The sequence below is a fragment of the Carya illinoinensis genome, chromosome 8 (assembly GCF_018687715.1).
Source record: "Carya illinoinensis cultivar Pawnee chromosome 8, C.illinoinensisPawnee_v1, whole genome shotgun sequence".
Classification (NCBI taxonomy): domain Eukaryota; kingdom Viridiplantae; phylum Streptophyta; class Magnoliopsida; order Fagales; family Juglandaceae; genus Carya; species Carya illinoinensis.
The window spans coordinates 18,637,298-18,653,701 of record NC_056759.1 but is presented as its reverse complement, the minus strand read 5'-3'; the positions used below and the strand labels follow the sequence as shown (position 1 = coordinate 18,653,701).

The following is a 16,404-nucleotide window of genomic DNA, read 5'->3' as shown; positions in this document are numbered from 1 at the left end:
TTCATCTAATCTTCCTTTCCTCTTTCAATTGATCCAAAGTTGAGATGGGTCAGATCAGTAGTATGTTAACCAAAGTTGAGCACAATGTTTGCTTCCATTGCTACCATAGCCACAAAGCTTTTTACTCGAGAAGAGAACATAAATAATTAAATCATACCAACAAAAGCTAATTCTTGTAATCTCTAGCATCCAATAAGCAATAATTGGATGAATGATTTGTAATCTCTACCTCTTCCAACCATTTGCATATAACTTCATTCACATTAAACTCAGCGCAGAATTAAATCAAGCATAAGGTAAAGAAATTCTGAGTCCCCAAACAACAGAGCAAAGAACGGCAGTAGAAGCCGAAATAGAAAATAGATAAGAATAAACTAAGAAATGGTTAGCTCGAACTTTCCCTATTAATGGCATCACTATCAAAACTGATCAATTCTCATTTAACTAATAACAGTGAACTACTACCAGTCAACCAATAATGGTAGCTATAAATATCACAAGTTTTATAGAATGTCCAGTAGCATCACATACTGATTTGGCACCAATGGCGTTGTGTTCACTTTTGGATGCACCACTTGGCCAATGGCAAAGATTCCACCACCATGTATATTATCCAAGCAGTGTGCAAACATTTTTTTCAACTTTCCAGCTGAAGCAAGCTGTGAAATCATGGAGGAATTTGCCTGTCCAAAACCAAGTATGCCATCAAGAGCTTCCGAAGATGAACCAAGCTCCCCTGATTGTTTAGATCCACACCTATCACACAAGGAAGCAAGTTTATAATATCTAGAAACAGCACTGCTAGTGTACACAATGCTCCAAGAAGAAATCATTTTGGACAAAATTAAAATTCCACAGCAGAACTCGACTTGAAACTTGTGATGAAGCTTGTAAAGAGTATGTAGTAGTGAACTAGAACAAGGTTTTTGAGAAACCAATCAGCACTATTAAACTTTACCTCAATAGAACTTGGACCTTAATTTAAAATCTCAATGTCAGTTTATCCCCTCTAATCTCTATTGAAAACCGCCTTTAACTGAGCAAATAAATAACACAAGCCTCTAATTGCCACCAGGGCCAATCATGTCATTTATATGGTTTTGTCTAAGTTCACTATTGTTTTGGCTAGAAAGGACAAGATGACACTAAAACTTCAAGATTGGGTTCAATTGCATTGAGTCAAAGTTTGTCGTTATAGCGTAAGTGAGAGAATGCTGGTAATTCATTAAAAGGATGTATAAATACTCAAGAAATTTAGAGGAAAAAAATGAAAATATATTGGGTGATATTCAAGGTTTAGATACAATTCTATTGAAATATTTTTTTATAAGTACAATTATATTGAAAAATAGCATAATAAAAATAACAAATTTTAGCAGTCAAGAAAAATATTGACCATTAGGGGTGAAAATTTTACGGTCTAAACCGGAAAAACTGACTGGACCAAACGGTTCAGTCCAGTTTGGACCGGACTGAAAAAAATTTTGGTCGGTTTCAGTCCTTTGTTTGTGAGGAATTCGGTTTTCGGTCCAGTCTCGAGGTGTGGATTTTTTGGACCAGACCAAAACCAACCGAATTAGATTGTCATAAATTTTTAAAATATTTTATATATATATATAATATATTATTTTATATACTACTTGTATAAGTTAATTATGTAATTTTCATCTAATCTATTATCATTGACCATATAAAATGTTAAAATAATATATGCTATCAAATAACTAATAAATCATATGATCATATATGATATTATTCGTACATACATTTTTTTATAAGTAAATTGTATGTACATACAAACTCTACCATTTACACTTAATTTTAATTAGGTCATTTTTTTTAAGATACCTAACTTGCAAGTAAACACGAATAATCTATGGACAATTAAATTATTTAATATTCATTAACCATATATAAAATGTTATAATTCAGTCATTATAAATACTAGTACTAAGTTAGTAACTATTAAGATCATAGATATAATTCTAATTAATAATTTTTTAATGAGTTAATTATATAATCCACATTAAAGAGTTAACTTAATTTTAATTTTACTAATTTAATTAATTTTTTGTATTAATTTATTTGCCAAAAAAAAAAAGGGAAAAAAAATGTTCTTAACTCATATGGACCCAATCAGACTGATTACACCGACCGAACCGTTAGCTAGGGTTAATCGGTCCCGTCCAAGCTGGAAAAATCATGGACCTAAATTTTCAGTCCGTGACCCCCATGGACAAGACTGGACCGATTACACCCCTATTGGCCATATATCTCAAATCGTGCCAAGATATCACTTTAGCTGAACTCCTATCATGTCACTTATATTTTTAAATTTATACTCTTGGATGTAAAAAAGCAAAAGATATTATCATTATAGCTAACATTCAGCATTTTACATATAACCATGTCCCAAATATGCTAGGTCATGAATAATAGCTAAAATTGTCCATTTTATGGTGTTGAAGCATAATATTAGAAACCCACCCGAATATGATACTCCCATTTGCTGGTGCTGTTCGAAGGTTTCCAGTCACTTGATCAAGTTGCACTTTATCCTCTACGAAGTATCCAGAAGTTGAGCTTCCATCCCCATAAACAACATTATATTGGCAAGCCAAGCCAGGCTTGCAACCAATAAGTGGACCGTCTTCTGTGGAATTGCAAAAATCTTGATCGCAAGTAACCAAACTTGAAGTAGAGGAGCTCTTTGGATCATATAGTGTCAGTTCTATCTGTAGTACAATCATCATAATAATAATGTAGCGCCAATAAAATGGTCAATATAAGTTGGGTAACTCGATATAAATTCACATGTGAGGAAATATAGAGTAAAATAGTTCTGATCCAAAAAACAAATTGAGACTCGATTCAAGATTTAAAAGTACATACACCGAGACCGCTTTTCTTGGGGCACCTGCTGCAGCCGATACAATTCACCCAAAGAATGTCACTTCCTGTATCAACTTGCACATAATATTGCTTTGATGGAGACCCAATCCCAATTTTAGCAAAGTACAGCCTACAGCACCCAAGTAAACCATATAAGCATGCAAAAGCAAATGTAAAAAAATATTAATGCTTTATCCTTTTCTTCTTACTTGAATGTTGTTGGTCATGAGCCCATTTAAATTCATTAGTCTTTCTTTTTATTTCAGTCCAATATATCATTTGGACTATAAGATAGCAAGTTATGAGCCTGGACCTTTAGTTTTATTTTCTTTGTATGCTTTTAGTTTTGTTAGCCTAGGCCCATGTAGGGGCATCTTGTTTATATACGAGCCAAGGGCTCTAGTGTTCATCATCCAGAAACTTGAAAGAAATTTATATTTTATCTTCTCTTATCATCTTCTTCCTCTTTTCTCTGGTGGTGCACCCCTTAAAGGGAACGATTTTAGTGTATTTTTTCTTTAAGTTGTTTGAGGTGTGTTACAATTGGTATCAGAGAGACATCGATCTCTATTCTTTCAATCTATGGAAATGGACGAAATTCTCTCAGCATTACTCAAAATCAAGGAGCTAGTCAAACAATCATAGCAATGAATTGAAGTTATTCTGCAGACATTCAAAGATACCAAGAACGACTTGGAAAATTTTAGGAAAAACTTCAACAAAGATTTAACCTATCTAGAACACCAGGCTTGTGTGATGCAAGAAGAAGAACGCACGGAGGGTGATCTTGATGCAATTCTTCTTTCCTCTGTTTTAAAAAATCCCGTCTTATTTCCTCAACCTTCAGATTCCCCTTTTTGTCTTTCATTTCTTTCCTCCATCAACGCACCGTCGGATGTTGTTCTTACTGAGATGGAGTATGTCATTGGTAATGGGGCCAAGAACCAGATTACCATGAAACCCATCAACACTATCTTCGAACTTAGGAGGCTGATTGGCCGTAGATTTGGTGATGCTTTTGTTCAGAGTGACACTACATTGTGGCCATTCAAGCCTATGGTTGTGGTTATTTACAGGGGAGAAGCTCATGCCTCTGTACACCTTGTATGGCACCCTCCATGGAAGATTCACGCCCTCGAGCAGCTTTCCCTTGTTGATGACTGGCTTCTAGACCGAGAGGAGGCCCCTGGCATGGACATGAGGGGCAACACAAGAGCTCTCAGGAGGTTGAGAACATCATGCGAGAGAGCTACGAAAAATCTGTCTTCCACTCCCCAAATGACCATTGCAATTAATTCTTTATACGAAGGATTTGAGCTCAAATTGGGGGGAATGGATTTGAGCCAAAGAGCAGTGGATTCATACTGGAGGTCCTGGATGATCGGCGCTGCCACATCGGACGAGGTTAAGGTCATGCCAGTGTACAAGTTAGAGGAGATCTGCAATCTCTTGCGATCTTCGCATGTCAGCATTGTAAAGGAGGTCTGGGAGTTTATACTAAAGATGCTCGAGCACAAGAGCCCAATTGTTAAACAGAAGGCTCTAAGGTTGATAAAATACGCAGTGGGGAAATCTAGTGTGGAGTTTAGGAGAGAAATACAGAGACATTCCGCTGCTGTTCGCCAGTTATTTAACTATAAGGGACAGTTGGATCCTTTGAAAGGGAATGCACTCAATAAGGCTGTGTGGGACACTACTCATGAGGGTATCTCTGCTATTTTCTCTTCAAAGAATGATAAGCCAGCTCCTGCTGAAGATCTTAACAAAAGAATACAGGGGTTTGGAAATACAAATTTCGAAATGCCATCGGAAGAAAGAAAATCATTTCTTAGTGAGGTGGTCGGTCTTGGAAGTGCATCTATAGAGCAGGGAATTAGTTCTTTGACACAAGGCCATCTAGTGAAAAAGAATGACAGTGGAAGTTGCAAGAGTCCTAAGATCTCCCCCGTGAAGCGCCAAAAGTTGTCTAGGCAACCGATGGACTCCTTTTCGGTGCGGATGGGAAGGTCTCACAGCGTCTCTAGCAAGCCCCCTCCGACTTACAAGCTTCAGCCATAGATCACTGATGGATCTTTCGGAAGCTTAGAAGAGCCCTATGAGACCTTAAGAAAGTTTGAGATTTGGTGTACACCCTGTATCAGTCAAAATTTCTTTCATGACTATGGTTTACATAGTTGTAATTCTTGCAGATAGGGAGCAAGCTGTAGTGGTAGGAAGCCAAGCCCGCATCTTTGGAACGTTGGGCTACAATTCTATCATTATTCCTATTTTTTCAATTGCTGTGGAGTAGCTTATTGCATGGGAAAATTGGAATATAAATAGGTACATGCAGAAGAATTTGTGTGACAATGGCAGTGGGCAGCCATATCCCTCTCTCTATGATGTGAAAGATAGCTATGCTATATTAAGGTACACTTCTCTTGAGAAAGTGATTATCTCTGTGAAATCATGTAATCTAAACAAGGAAGATGTTGCTGAAATTCTAGGGGATTTTTAGGAGATAGAAGTTTGGAACTGTTGACTAAATTGCTCCTTTGTTTAGTCCCACACCGGTGGCAAATAATGAAGGAGCAAATCCTCATGCTTATAAATAAGGGGCTTAACCTCTTAGTTTAAGTGCACCAGTCAAATGCTTAGCAAGTAACTTTTGATTCTAGTTAAATTCTCCTATTGTCTATTTTTGTAAAATGGCAAGAGGTGAGTTAAAGTTTTGCTAGTGGGGAAAGCTTTGTGGGTGTGTTTGGGGTGAGGAGAGAAATTGTGTGATTGTAACAATTTTTCACATAGTGGATTTTTTTCTCTAGGTCTGGTGGTTTTTCTCCTATTTTGGAGTTTCCACGTAAATTTCTTATGTTGTTATTATTTCTCTATTTATCTTGTTATTCCTGCAAAAGGTAGATCCTAGGAGGGTGAATTTGGGAGGTCCAAATTCCCAACAGGAACAACATGCTATGATTGTGAGCCCAAATAAGGAGATGACTCTTGAAGAAAAGCTTAAAAAGCATAGAGAATTGCTTAGCGCAAAGAATCCGTTTGATAAAAGGCTTGAGAGACGGTTAAAAACTGATAATGTCTCGTTCCGGATCTTACTTGGATTATTGAAGTGGATCTTGATTGAAGCAATTGTTTTTGTAGTTGATAGACTTGGGAGGAGACCTTGGCTACGTGGTGGTGTATTATTTGCATTGAAAGAGATTACATCTTGGTGGAGGGGTCAACGTATATGGCATGTTTATTTTAATATTCGGGATGATGCCATTAGAAATCTACTCAGTGCAAAAACCATCCATGAGTTTGGTGCTCAAGGTTTATTGATCTTTTTGGCTATGTTAATTTATGCCTTAGTTGTGGTGACATTTGGTACTAATGTTCCAGTAGGTCAATTGGTTCTTGGAATAATGGTAGGATTAACATATGGGTGTCTAGTCAGCAGGTTTGTTATTAACTTTTACAAGAAGCTCAGCATTAAAGAGAGAACATTGGTCTCGAGTGTTGGTAGTCAAGGGGAAACCTTGATGCAATATCCACTTAGTGATTTTGTATCCTTGTCAGATTCTTTAGGATATTCATGGATTCTTAAGAGTTACTCTTCCTCAAGAATGTGTTGTGCTAGAGATGAGAAGGGTTATGCTGATATATAGGCTCCATTATGAAAATTATGTGGAGTATATGGTCCACCTTGAGATCAAGCATCATGGGCCTCACTTGAAGAGAATAATCAAACTAAATAGAAGATTACAATTGAGCAACAGCTCTGTCAAGGCGGTTGATGATGTTGCGGCAACTCTTTTCACATTTCAGTTCACCCACAACAACTCCAAGAAGCATACCTACACCTTGTGTGCAAGGTGCTTCGAAGGTGGAGGGTTTGTCACAGTTCAAAGAACAAATCACTGGGCCTCAGTTGACTAGGTTTGAGTCATATGTTGTTGGCCACGAGCCCATTTAAATTCATTAGTCTTTCTTTTTATTTCAGTCCAATATGTCATTTGGACTATAAGATAGCAAGTTATGGGCCCGGACCTTTAGGTTTATTTTCTTTGTATGCTTTTAGTTTTGTTAGCCTGGGCCCATATAGGAGGCATCTTGTTTATATACAAGCCAAGGGCTCTAGTGTTCATCATCGAGAAACTTGAATGAAATTTATATTTTATCTTCTCTTATCATCTTCTTCCTCTTTTATCTGGAGGTGCTTCCCTCGAAGTGAGCGATTTCAGTGTATTTGTTCTTTAAGTAGTTTGAGGTGTGTTACATATGCGAATGTGTGTATGTGTATGTATGTGTGTGTATCCCGTGATAGCACGTACAGAAATAATGAAAAAAAAAGAGTACTAAATTTTAATGTTTGTCCAAAAAGATTCAGTTAGTTCAGCCTTAAGCAACTACTAGGCTCAACTAGACTAAATTTCTGGATTCTCTCTGCACCAAAACAACAGACTAAATAAGAAAGAAACGTCAAACAAACCAATAATCCTCCAATAATGCAATAGTTGTATCTTAAATTAACTAGAGAAAACGATATCCATAAAGGCACGGGAGAGAAATATAGAGATTGGATCTGAGCATACTTTTTTTTATCACCAAGGATCTCAGCGTAATAAAGTAACACAAGCACATATAACATCATATCAGACATAAAGTTCAAACAAATAGCAATATCAATCATTATTTATCGGAATCAAATAATCAGAAAGCTAAAAACGTAATATTCCCAAGAAACCAACTACGAGCAAACTCAGCAAAAAAGAAAATAGAAAGCAAGAAAGCTCAAATCGTATATGCAAATGAATTTTCAATTTAACTTAACCATCGCACAAGAAACCAGAAAGAGCTGAAATAAGCATTTCAGTAAATCAGAAAGAAAGCCCATAATCTATAGTCAAATGAAGTTTGCACAAACGAAACAAACTATCACCATAATGGAAAACACATAATAGCGCTGCAAGAAACCCAGAATGCAAATTCAAAGAATTCAAGGAAAGAGAGAAATCAAGGAACCAACCCAGTTTCAGTAGGCTGACCATTGCCACCCAATTTAAGATCCACATCAAAAAGTGTTCTACCGTGACGGCGTACATCATGGGCTTTGAATGCACTCAAGTTCCGTTCCAGGCCCTTAAACTTGTGCTCCACCGGGAACACCACATTGGCTCTAACAAAATCAACAGCAATGAAAGAGGAGGAAGAAGCCAGAAAAAGGAGCACCGAATAAGCCAACCGCCAGAGATCCATTCCCACCGACCACAACTCCTTCAAAGCCCCAGTTTGAAAGCAACTAGGCCGGTTGAAATTCCGCACCCCCTCTGAAGGAAGAGAGGTCGGTGAGGGGGCAAAGAGGAAACCAGGGACGTAAACCTGTGACACAGACACTTGAGACACAGACGGCGAATTCAATGTCAAACGAAATTACGAGTACATGATTTCTCGTAGAAAATATCAAGGCCTGGTTTAGACACAGATCGTTCAATCCATATCATCTGGACACTTCAATCTATTTCGCCTGAAAATGGTAGCATGTACACTCCTTTTGCCCCTCATTTTGAACAGTGTATCTAAATTTTTTTTTTTTATTTAATAATTAAAAAAATGACTTTTAATATATTTATATATTTTTTTATTTCTTAAGAATCTTTAAATATGTTAAAAATATAAAAATAAAAGTCAAACATCATAAATATAAATATTTTTTATTTTAAATCTTCTATTTTTTTATCTAATTAATATCTAATTATTATAATTTTTACAAACTTCTAAACTAAATATAAAATGTAATTCAATTTTTTCAAATTTTAAAATAAAAATAATATTAAAAATTATAGTCTACCAATATTTTTATTTAACTTTTTCTCCTTCATTTATCAAAATTTTGTAAAATATTTTAATTCAAACTATTTTTAATTCATCTCATTTCAATTCAAATATGTTATTGTTATTCACAAATTACTTCAATTCATTTCATTTTAATTTACTATTTAAATCATGCCAATGTGTTATAGTAAAAATGGGAAATTTTGGAATAAATCTTGAAACGCGGACTGATCTAATGATATTACTGTTTTATCATAGTCATTCAAAAATAAAAGTTAATGATTTTATTTTATATTAGCATTAGATATTAAGATAATCCTCTTTTGGACACATAGTTCCTATTTCTAGCTTTGAGCTTTTTACTCCATTTGCCTGAGCTTTGATCAAATCCTTTATTTTATTAATTTTCCGTTAATAATCAATTAAAATATTATATCAAGACTAATAATGAGTGTAGGTCTCATTTTGAAAATAAAATAAATAAACACAAAAAAATAAAAATTGAAATCTTTGGGTGACCTGGTCAGGACTCCGATTGCCTTCTTGTTTGGCTAGCGATCTAGGTGTTGCCTTGTTTGCCAAATCCTAAAAAGAGGCTGAGGATGTACTTAAAGGTCGCATTGTTTGCAACCCAAGCTCCTAGGTCATCCTAAGGAGTGCTTGGGTTCTAGCCTTGGACGATCTAGGCTATGCTCATTTTGCACAAAGGCATTGTTTGAGGCAACCAAAGTTGACACTTGATTACCCAAGCATATTTTGGGCGTGACCACATTACCCAAATGTTGATCTAAGCATTTGCCTGGGGTCACCTTAGTATTCGGGCCCTGCTTGGCCAACCCCAATATGGCCTAAGTCATTTCAAGGCTTCCACCCTGATCGTCCCAGATAGCATTTAAGCTACCTAGGTCTATGTGTAGTCGAGGTTTATTAAGTTTTAGTTTTCTGGCCTAGTTTGGATTTTTAGATGAAATACAAACCACTCCATCTCGTTTCATACGGCCAGGACATGTTTGCATCCTATTCCACTGAGTCAAATTCATCACAATCTCTCTTTTTTTAATACTATTGATTGAGAAGACAATACATTTTGACAACCCAGATGGAGACTATCGCTAGTTGGGAGCTTTGTTGTATGTAGTACATGGAGACGATGGCTTCCTAGGCATGTGTGGAGGCTTGGGTGTGAGCTTCCAATAAGTGGTGTCTGAATTTCCCAAAACAAGATACTATCTGACCATACCAGATGGTGACCGGAGATCAGAGGCATTGTTGTTGCTAAAGAACTTTCTCCTACTGAGTTAAAGAGAATTGACGACAGATTTCAATTTACCCCCCTAATTTGTGTGGCCTTGCACCACTACAATGCTCGTCGCCATCCAAACATGATTCAGATAGTTCATTCTTTGTTGTTTATTTTTTGGTTTCATTTCAAAATTTGTGTTCATTGGTAGTTTTGCATTGAGGTGGATGAGTAGGGGGAGGGAGAGGTGTATTTATAGGGGAAGAGCAGAGAGAAGGAAAGGATTGGGGGAAACTATAAGTAGTTTTTGAATGGTTGTGTTAAGGTGGGTGAGTGGGGGAAAGGGGTAGTGGCACACTAGGAAACGAACAAGAAGATGAAAAGTCATAAAGAGAGAAGCAGAGGGAAGGAAGAGAGATAAAAAGAGCGTGAAAACTTACCTAAGACGTGGCAACAGCGCAACACTGTGACCAGGGTTGGACGGCATGAAGAGGCAAATGAAATAAAAGGGAAAAATAGAATGTATCATGGCTAGGAGAGAGAAATATAATGATGTATTTTATAATAAAAGGTATAAAATTATTGGTAGGACCTATCACTTTATAAGATGCACATAAAATATTAAAATCATCTTATCTCACTTTTACATCAAAACACAAATTTTTACAAACCAACTCATTTCATATTTTAATCCAAATACTTCACTACCATTGTCTTATCTTATATGACTATCCAAATGAGGTTTTAGCAATTGGAGCTTGTGTGGCAATTTAACTGACTGTTGACGGAATGACCTTTTTAATTAAAGTTAAAGGTATAATTATTTAAAAGTTATCAAATAGAGCATAAGAAGTGACCAAAGGACAAACTAATATATTAAGGTCCCATTTGATTATACAGTTTTGATAAGATGAGATTTTTTTTAAAGTTGAATAAAATATTGTTATAATATAATTTTTTAATATTAATTTTGTTTTGTGATTTGAAAAAGTTGAACTATTTATTACATTTTATGTGAAAGTTTAAAAATTTTATAATGATTATATGAAATAAGATAAGATGAGATAGTTTAATTTTATGTAAAAAAAAAAAGCAACCCTAAAACTACATGTTGTTCATATTTTGAAATACTTAATAAAAATTCCTAAATATTGTCCTATTCTTTTTTCTTCCATTTGCTTTTTCCTCTCTTTGTTTCTTCTCTATCTAGCGAAAGTTTTTTTTAGATTATGTTTGTTTTGAGGTTAAATGTATTATGTTTGTTTTGAGGTTAAATGTGATATCCGCTCATTCTTTCTTCTTCTTCTTTAATTATGAGTTTCGTTCTACGTGTCGAGTTTTGATCTACTTAATGAGCCTCGTTTTATGTGTTGAGTTTCAGTTTACATGTTGAGCCTCGTCCTACGTGCTGTACCTTAATGGCGTTTTCTCAAAGTTATCCAGTGAATTTCAAAGTAAGATAGATATTTTAAAATTTATGGATATTTTAAATATTTTGAAAATATCTACATAAGATATTTTCAGTATTATTAGATAAACTTGTTTTTAAAGTAACACAATTATACTATTTTAGTGAGCTTTAAAAATATTATAATTGTGGATAATTACTTAAATTAAAATTTTAATTATTTTAAAATATTAAGAGATTTAACTTTATGTTGAAAACTCTAAATTAATTTAAATGATTTTATTCTCTTTGCAAAATTAATGATACTTCATCATTTTAAATAATGATAAAGAAATATTATTTTATAAACTTTATTCTATTTTAATTCCTCTCAGTGTTTTATTTTAAACTTTGGTTTAAATAAAACACTTACGCGTTTTCAAATCAATATTTAAACTCATCATTAGATCGTTTTGAGGATCCCGAAACAAAGAATTTGGATTAAATGCCCAAGCCCTTAACCTTTCTCCCTCACTTTTTCTCTTTTTTCTTCTCTTCTCTCTCTCTCCTCTCTCTCTTCCCATGCACAGTTTGGTTCGTGCTTCCAACCAGCACCACCTCCAGTCGTCGTGCCTCACCTCAACCTCCGGCATGTTCTCCTCCCACCAGCGAGCTCTAGTCCACTAGTGGTGAGCTACACCAGCAGCCCTCTCTCTATTTCTCCCTCCAACCAAATGGGTCTTTGAGTCTATTCCTCCACCTAGAGCTGCCATACATGGCCAAAACGGCCGATGAGCACTTCCACCAGCACCACCACATCGTGGGCTTCCTTCCCATGTCCTCCTTTTCCTCTACCTCTCTCTTTCTCCGATGGGTCTCCACAAGCATAGATTCGGATGCACCACCGTGCATTGCCGTACACGGCTACCCATGGCGTCTCACCACCGTCATCTTGTTCTTCTCATCACCACGACCTTCTCTAACAATTTTCATGTCCAACCGAGCTATACACGGCCCTCACTTTCCAAGGCACGAATTGCACTTCTTGTGGCCGATCCGCCTTCTTGAGCCACCACCCAGCCACCACCTCGCCACCACAGCTCCACCACATCTTCCTCTATCTCTCTCTAGCTTCACGTGAAGTTTCATAGCCTTCCTCCACCTCAAGCACCTTCCCTCCATTTTGGATGCACTGTTCATGGTGTGATGCCGCCGTGCTCCGCCACCTTTGACCACCACAAGGCCACCTTGAGCGTAGCTATTCTCGATCCCAAATAGCCACTTCACGTGGTGGACAGCCACCATACAGGGTGTTACCGCCACGTACGACTCCTTCGACGCCTTGATCGTGACAAGCAGCGAGCGACGCACGAGTTATCCTGTCGATGGTATAACCCTCTATCTCTAGTTGTTGATGTTATATTAGTCAGTCGGTTGGGTTGTAGACTATTTAGTTAGTAATTGTGGAGTTCATTGCGTAGTTGTGAAATGAAGTGTAGTTGTGAAATGAAGTGTAGTTGTGAAGCGTTGGACTTGATTGTGTAGTATTGTGGACTGTGTTGTGAATATGGGTGTGAGATGGATGCCATAATTGTGATACAACATGAAGTGTGAAGGGAGTACACGTGGAGTGTACTCTGTGTAGTATAGCGACACACCGTGTGACGTGCGTTGTAGTGACGTGTGGCGTAGAATGAAAGGAGTACGCATGGAGCGTACTCTGTGTTGTGTGGCGACATACCATGTGATGCACGTTGTGATAATAAGTGATGTAGCGAAGGGAGTATGCATGGTGCGTACTCCATGTCATGTAGCAATGTACCATGAGGCGTATATCATAGCGATATGTGTTGTAGTGTGGATGAAAGAGAGTTCATGTGAGTGTACTTTGTGCTCTGTCATGATACACCGGACGGCATGTCATAAAGGGTTGGATGGCATAACGGAGAAGCGTGGAGTGTATGGTATAGCGTCGGGAACTGTGTAACAGTGTTCCGGAACAGTGGTGATGTGGCCTGTAGTTTGAGGTGACAGGTGTCACCTTGTGTTTGACCATGGCTAAAAGTATATAGAAGTGGTGGAAAAGTATCAGAGAGTGCAGCGGAAGCATGATGGGCGTCATGACGTGACTTGGGATTAGTCTCGAGCTATGTGACATGACAGAGGTGCATTTGTGGATGCAGTCCTCTCCTATCAAGTGTTGAAATAAACTTGTACAATGTTGGAAAGTAGGAAGAGTCCTATCGACTGGGTCTCTTACTTCCTGGCCCTAAGCAAGTTGGTATTGGAGTATGAAGCTTGTTTATACAAGCGAGCGTTTATTGGATTTATAAGTTGTTCTTAAGTGATAAAAGGGGATCAGATACAGGTGTCTTTGGTGAGGCTCGTGTGCTAGACAGGTTTACTATATATAATGGATAATTTGTACTCAACATGATTACATTGTGTTTTAGTCCCAGAGTTGGCTTGAATTCATGTAGCCTGACTAGTTGGAAAAGAGGATTTATTATGAGCTAGGATATGTGAAGGTAGTAATGGGTAAGTTGCCCAAGGTTGGAATGATGACTCTGTCGGTCGGAATCATGAGTAGGAATGTGGAAATAGAAGAATGAGACGGAAATCTTAGTGTCTTAACCCTAAGGTAAATCACGGGGATTCACTTTAAGGAATATGACTCTGAAGATTTTAGCATAGTAAATGACATGTAAGAGCTCAGGGATGGATGAAGAGTGTTCCAAGTGAGGCATAGTTCTATTTTTAGAATAGTTACTTATGATGTATGAAAATACGTAACAGCCACATGAATAGAATGGAAATTGTACCAAATGAATAAACTAGACTGGGCAGATTACAATGCCGGGTAAGTAGTACTGGTAGTGCACCAAGTGCTGCACCCTGACGGAATGGATTCCCAACCAGTGGACACGGGCAGAATCAAGTCTAAAAGACCACTAACCCCAGTTCACAGGACGTAACAGTATGCAACGGCCAATGAAAGTGATAAGAAAAGAACGTATGCATGTTAAGAAAGAATGCATGTATGTATGAATGGACTGAATGCATGAATGTATGCATGCATGAATGTACGTAAAAAGATAAATGCATGAACATAATATTTAAGAAATAAAGGCAGCGATGCTTGGGGAACTGTTTTAAAGAAGAAAGCGTTTTTAAAGAAAAATCGAAAGAATGTCTATGCATACTATGTATGATATGAATGTATGGAGTGATAATTGCATGATTGAAAATCTATGTTATTATATTTTAACTGTATGAAGTAATACTTACGAGTCATCGACTCATTTTAGTTTTATGTGTGCCCTCCTAGGGACAAGATGAGTATGACAGGTCAGGACGGGCATAGCCCAAGGGGAAGAATACGAAAGTCTAGACAAAATATTTTGTACGAGAAACTTTAATTATAAAATTTAATGTTTTTCTCTGTAATCTTTTAATTAAGAAAATGAATTTTATTTATAACATTGAGTCTTTTGTATCCTAACATGAAAGAAAAAGAAATTTCAAAAGGAACCGTAATTCTTGTAGATTTTTATTAAAATTATTTTGAAAATGACCCACTACAAGGACAAACATTACATTAAATGAAAAAAAAGGTTTAAAAAAATTATTTTTCAAAATATTAATTTTTCCCAATTTGGTAGAGTTATGAAAAATGTTATAAGAAATATTATCAAACATTTGTCCAGTTATAACTTTCGGTTGTTTATAAATAATATTATTAGATTATTATATTATATGATAGTCTGGTCCAGAGAAACTGACTGAATAGGCTATTTTTGGACAAGTATGGTCTAATTTTCAAGAGACCGAACTCATTCAGTCCAATCCCGTTCTAGGAATTTTTTACTCCAAACCGAACTAGAACGAATGGAAATTAAAAAAGAAATTATTATTTATATAATAGTTGTACATAATTAATTATATAATTATCTATAGTATATGTGATGACCCGCTTTTACGTGTATTTTCACTTAATGGTTGTTTTTAATTTAATTAATATATTGGTTAATTTATTTTAAATTATTGCATTTTAAATTGGGTTTTATTTATTTGCTATTGTGTTTTATTTATTTAGTCGTTTTACGGTTTTTAATGTCGTTTTTGGCGGATCTGTTTTGGTTTCCAGAGTGAGGACTGGACCTCATTTCTTTCTCCTCATCTTTTCTTTTTCTCTTTTCTTTTTTTTCTTCTTTCTCTTCTTTATCTTTTTTCTTCTTTTTCCTTTTTCTTTCTTTTTTTTTTCTTTCTTTTTCCCCTCCCCGGTTCTCTCTCCCGCACGACTCTCTCTCTACCCATTTCCATTCGTTTTTCTCTCTCCGCCCAGAACCACCGCCGCCAGCCACCGTGCGGCACACCACCCCCACCATTTTCTTCCACTCCCTCTGGTGAACCACCCCACCAAGTTTCATCCCCAACTGTGCAGCCGTTCAGCCGAAAAAAGCATATCAAGCCACACGATTTTTGCTCCGATCTGCCGCCGTCGCTCCACCTCCTGCCACCACCTCTTCACCACTTCATCACCGACTCCTTGCCGTCCTAACCCACCCATTTCCGGCCTCTAACAGTCGCTGGAACAGCTCCCACGAGCTAGTTTCCGTTTTGGGCGTTTAAGCCCTTCCTCCGCCGTTTTCGCCGCCACCCACGGCCAAACTCCACTTCCCTTAGCTTTATAAACATCGTTAGACCCTTCCCTATCAATTCCGAGTCTTGGTTTATCTTCATTCAAAAGTGGGTATTTTACAACCCACGGCCACAGTGAAATTTCACTGTTACGTTGATTTCCTTCCGCCGTTTGCAACGCCGCGAGCTTTCTAAAAATACCATATAGCGCCGTAAGTATTTTCCAAACTCTAATTTTAAATTTAAATGTATTTTACTCTTACAATAAATATTTGTTGTTGGTTGGTTGATTCCGGACTGAATCCGAGGAGTTCAGGGGTCGGATGGATGGAGGACGGAGTTGCTTGATTTATTGATTTATGGTTGGTTGATCGTTTTGTGCATTGATATCGCATTTACATGGTGCATGCACATGCGTTTTAATTAAATTGAGAAA

General features: G+C 36.9%; 1 protein-coding gene across 3 annotated transcripts in view; it reads right to left on the bottom strand.

Annotated features, from left to right (window-relative positions):
• Window positions 1-8,419, bottom strand: part of LOC122318158 (aspartic proteinase 36-like) — a 41,052-nt gene extending 32,633 nt beyond the window's left edge. For 2 of the 3 annotated variants that reach the window (XM_043135340.1, XM_043135342.1), the window contains exons 1-4: window positions 7,895-8,418; window positions 2,893-3,022; window positions 2,488-2,735; window positions 532-756 (exon numbers count right to left, since the gene is read on the bottom strand). In XM_043135340.1, coding sequence (XP_042991274.1) covers window positions 532-756; window positions 2,488-2,735; window positions 2,893-3,022; window positions 7,895-8,124 — 833 coding nt within the window. In that variant the 5' untranslated portion in view covers window positions 8,125-8,418. Of the gene's footprint in view, window positions 1-531; window positions 757-2,487; window positions 2,736-2,892; window positions 3,023-7,894 lie in introns of all 3 variants that reach the window. The other variant, XM_043135341.1, reaches the window with a different exon arrangement.
• Between the last annotated feature and the right edge of the window lie 7,985 nt (window positions 8,420-16,404).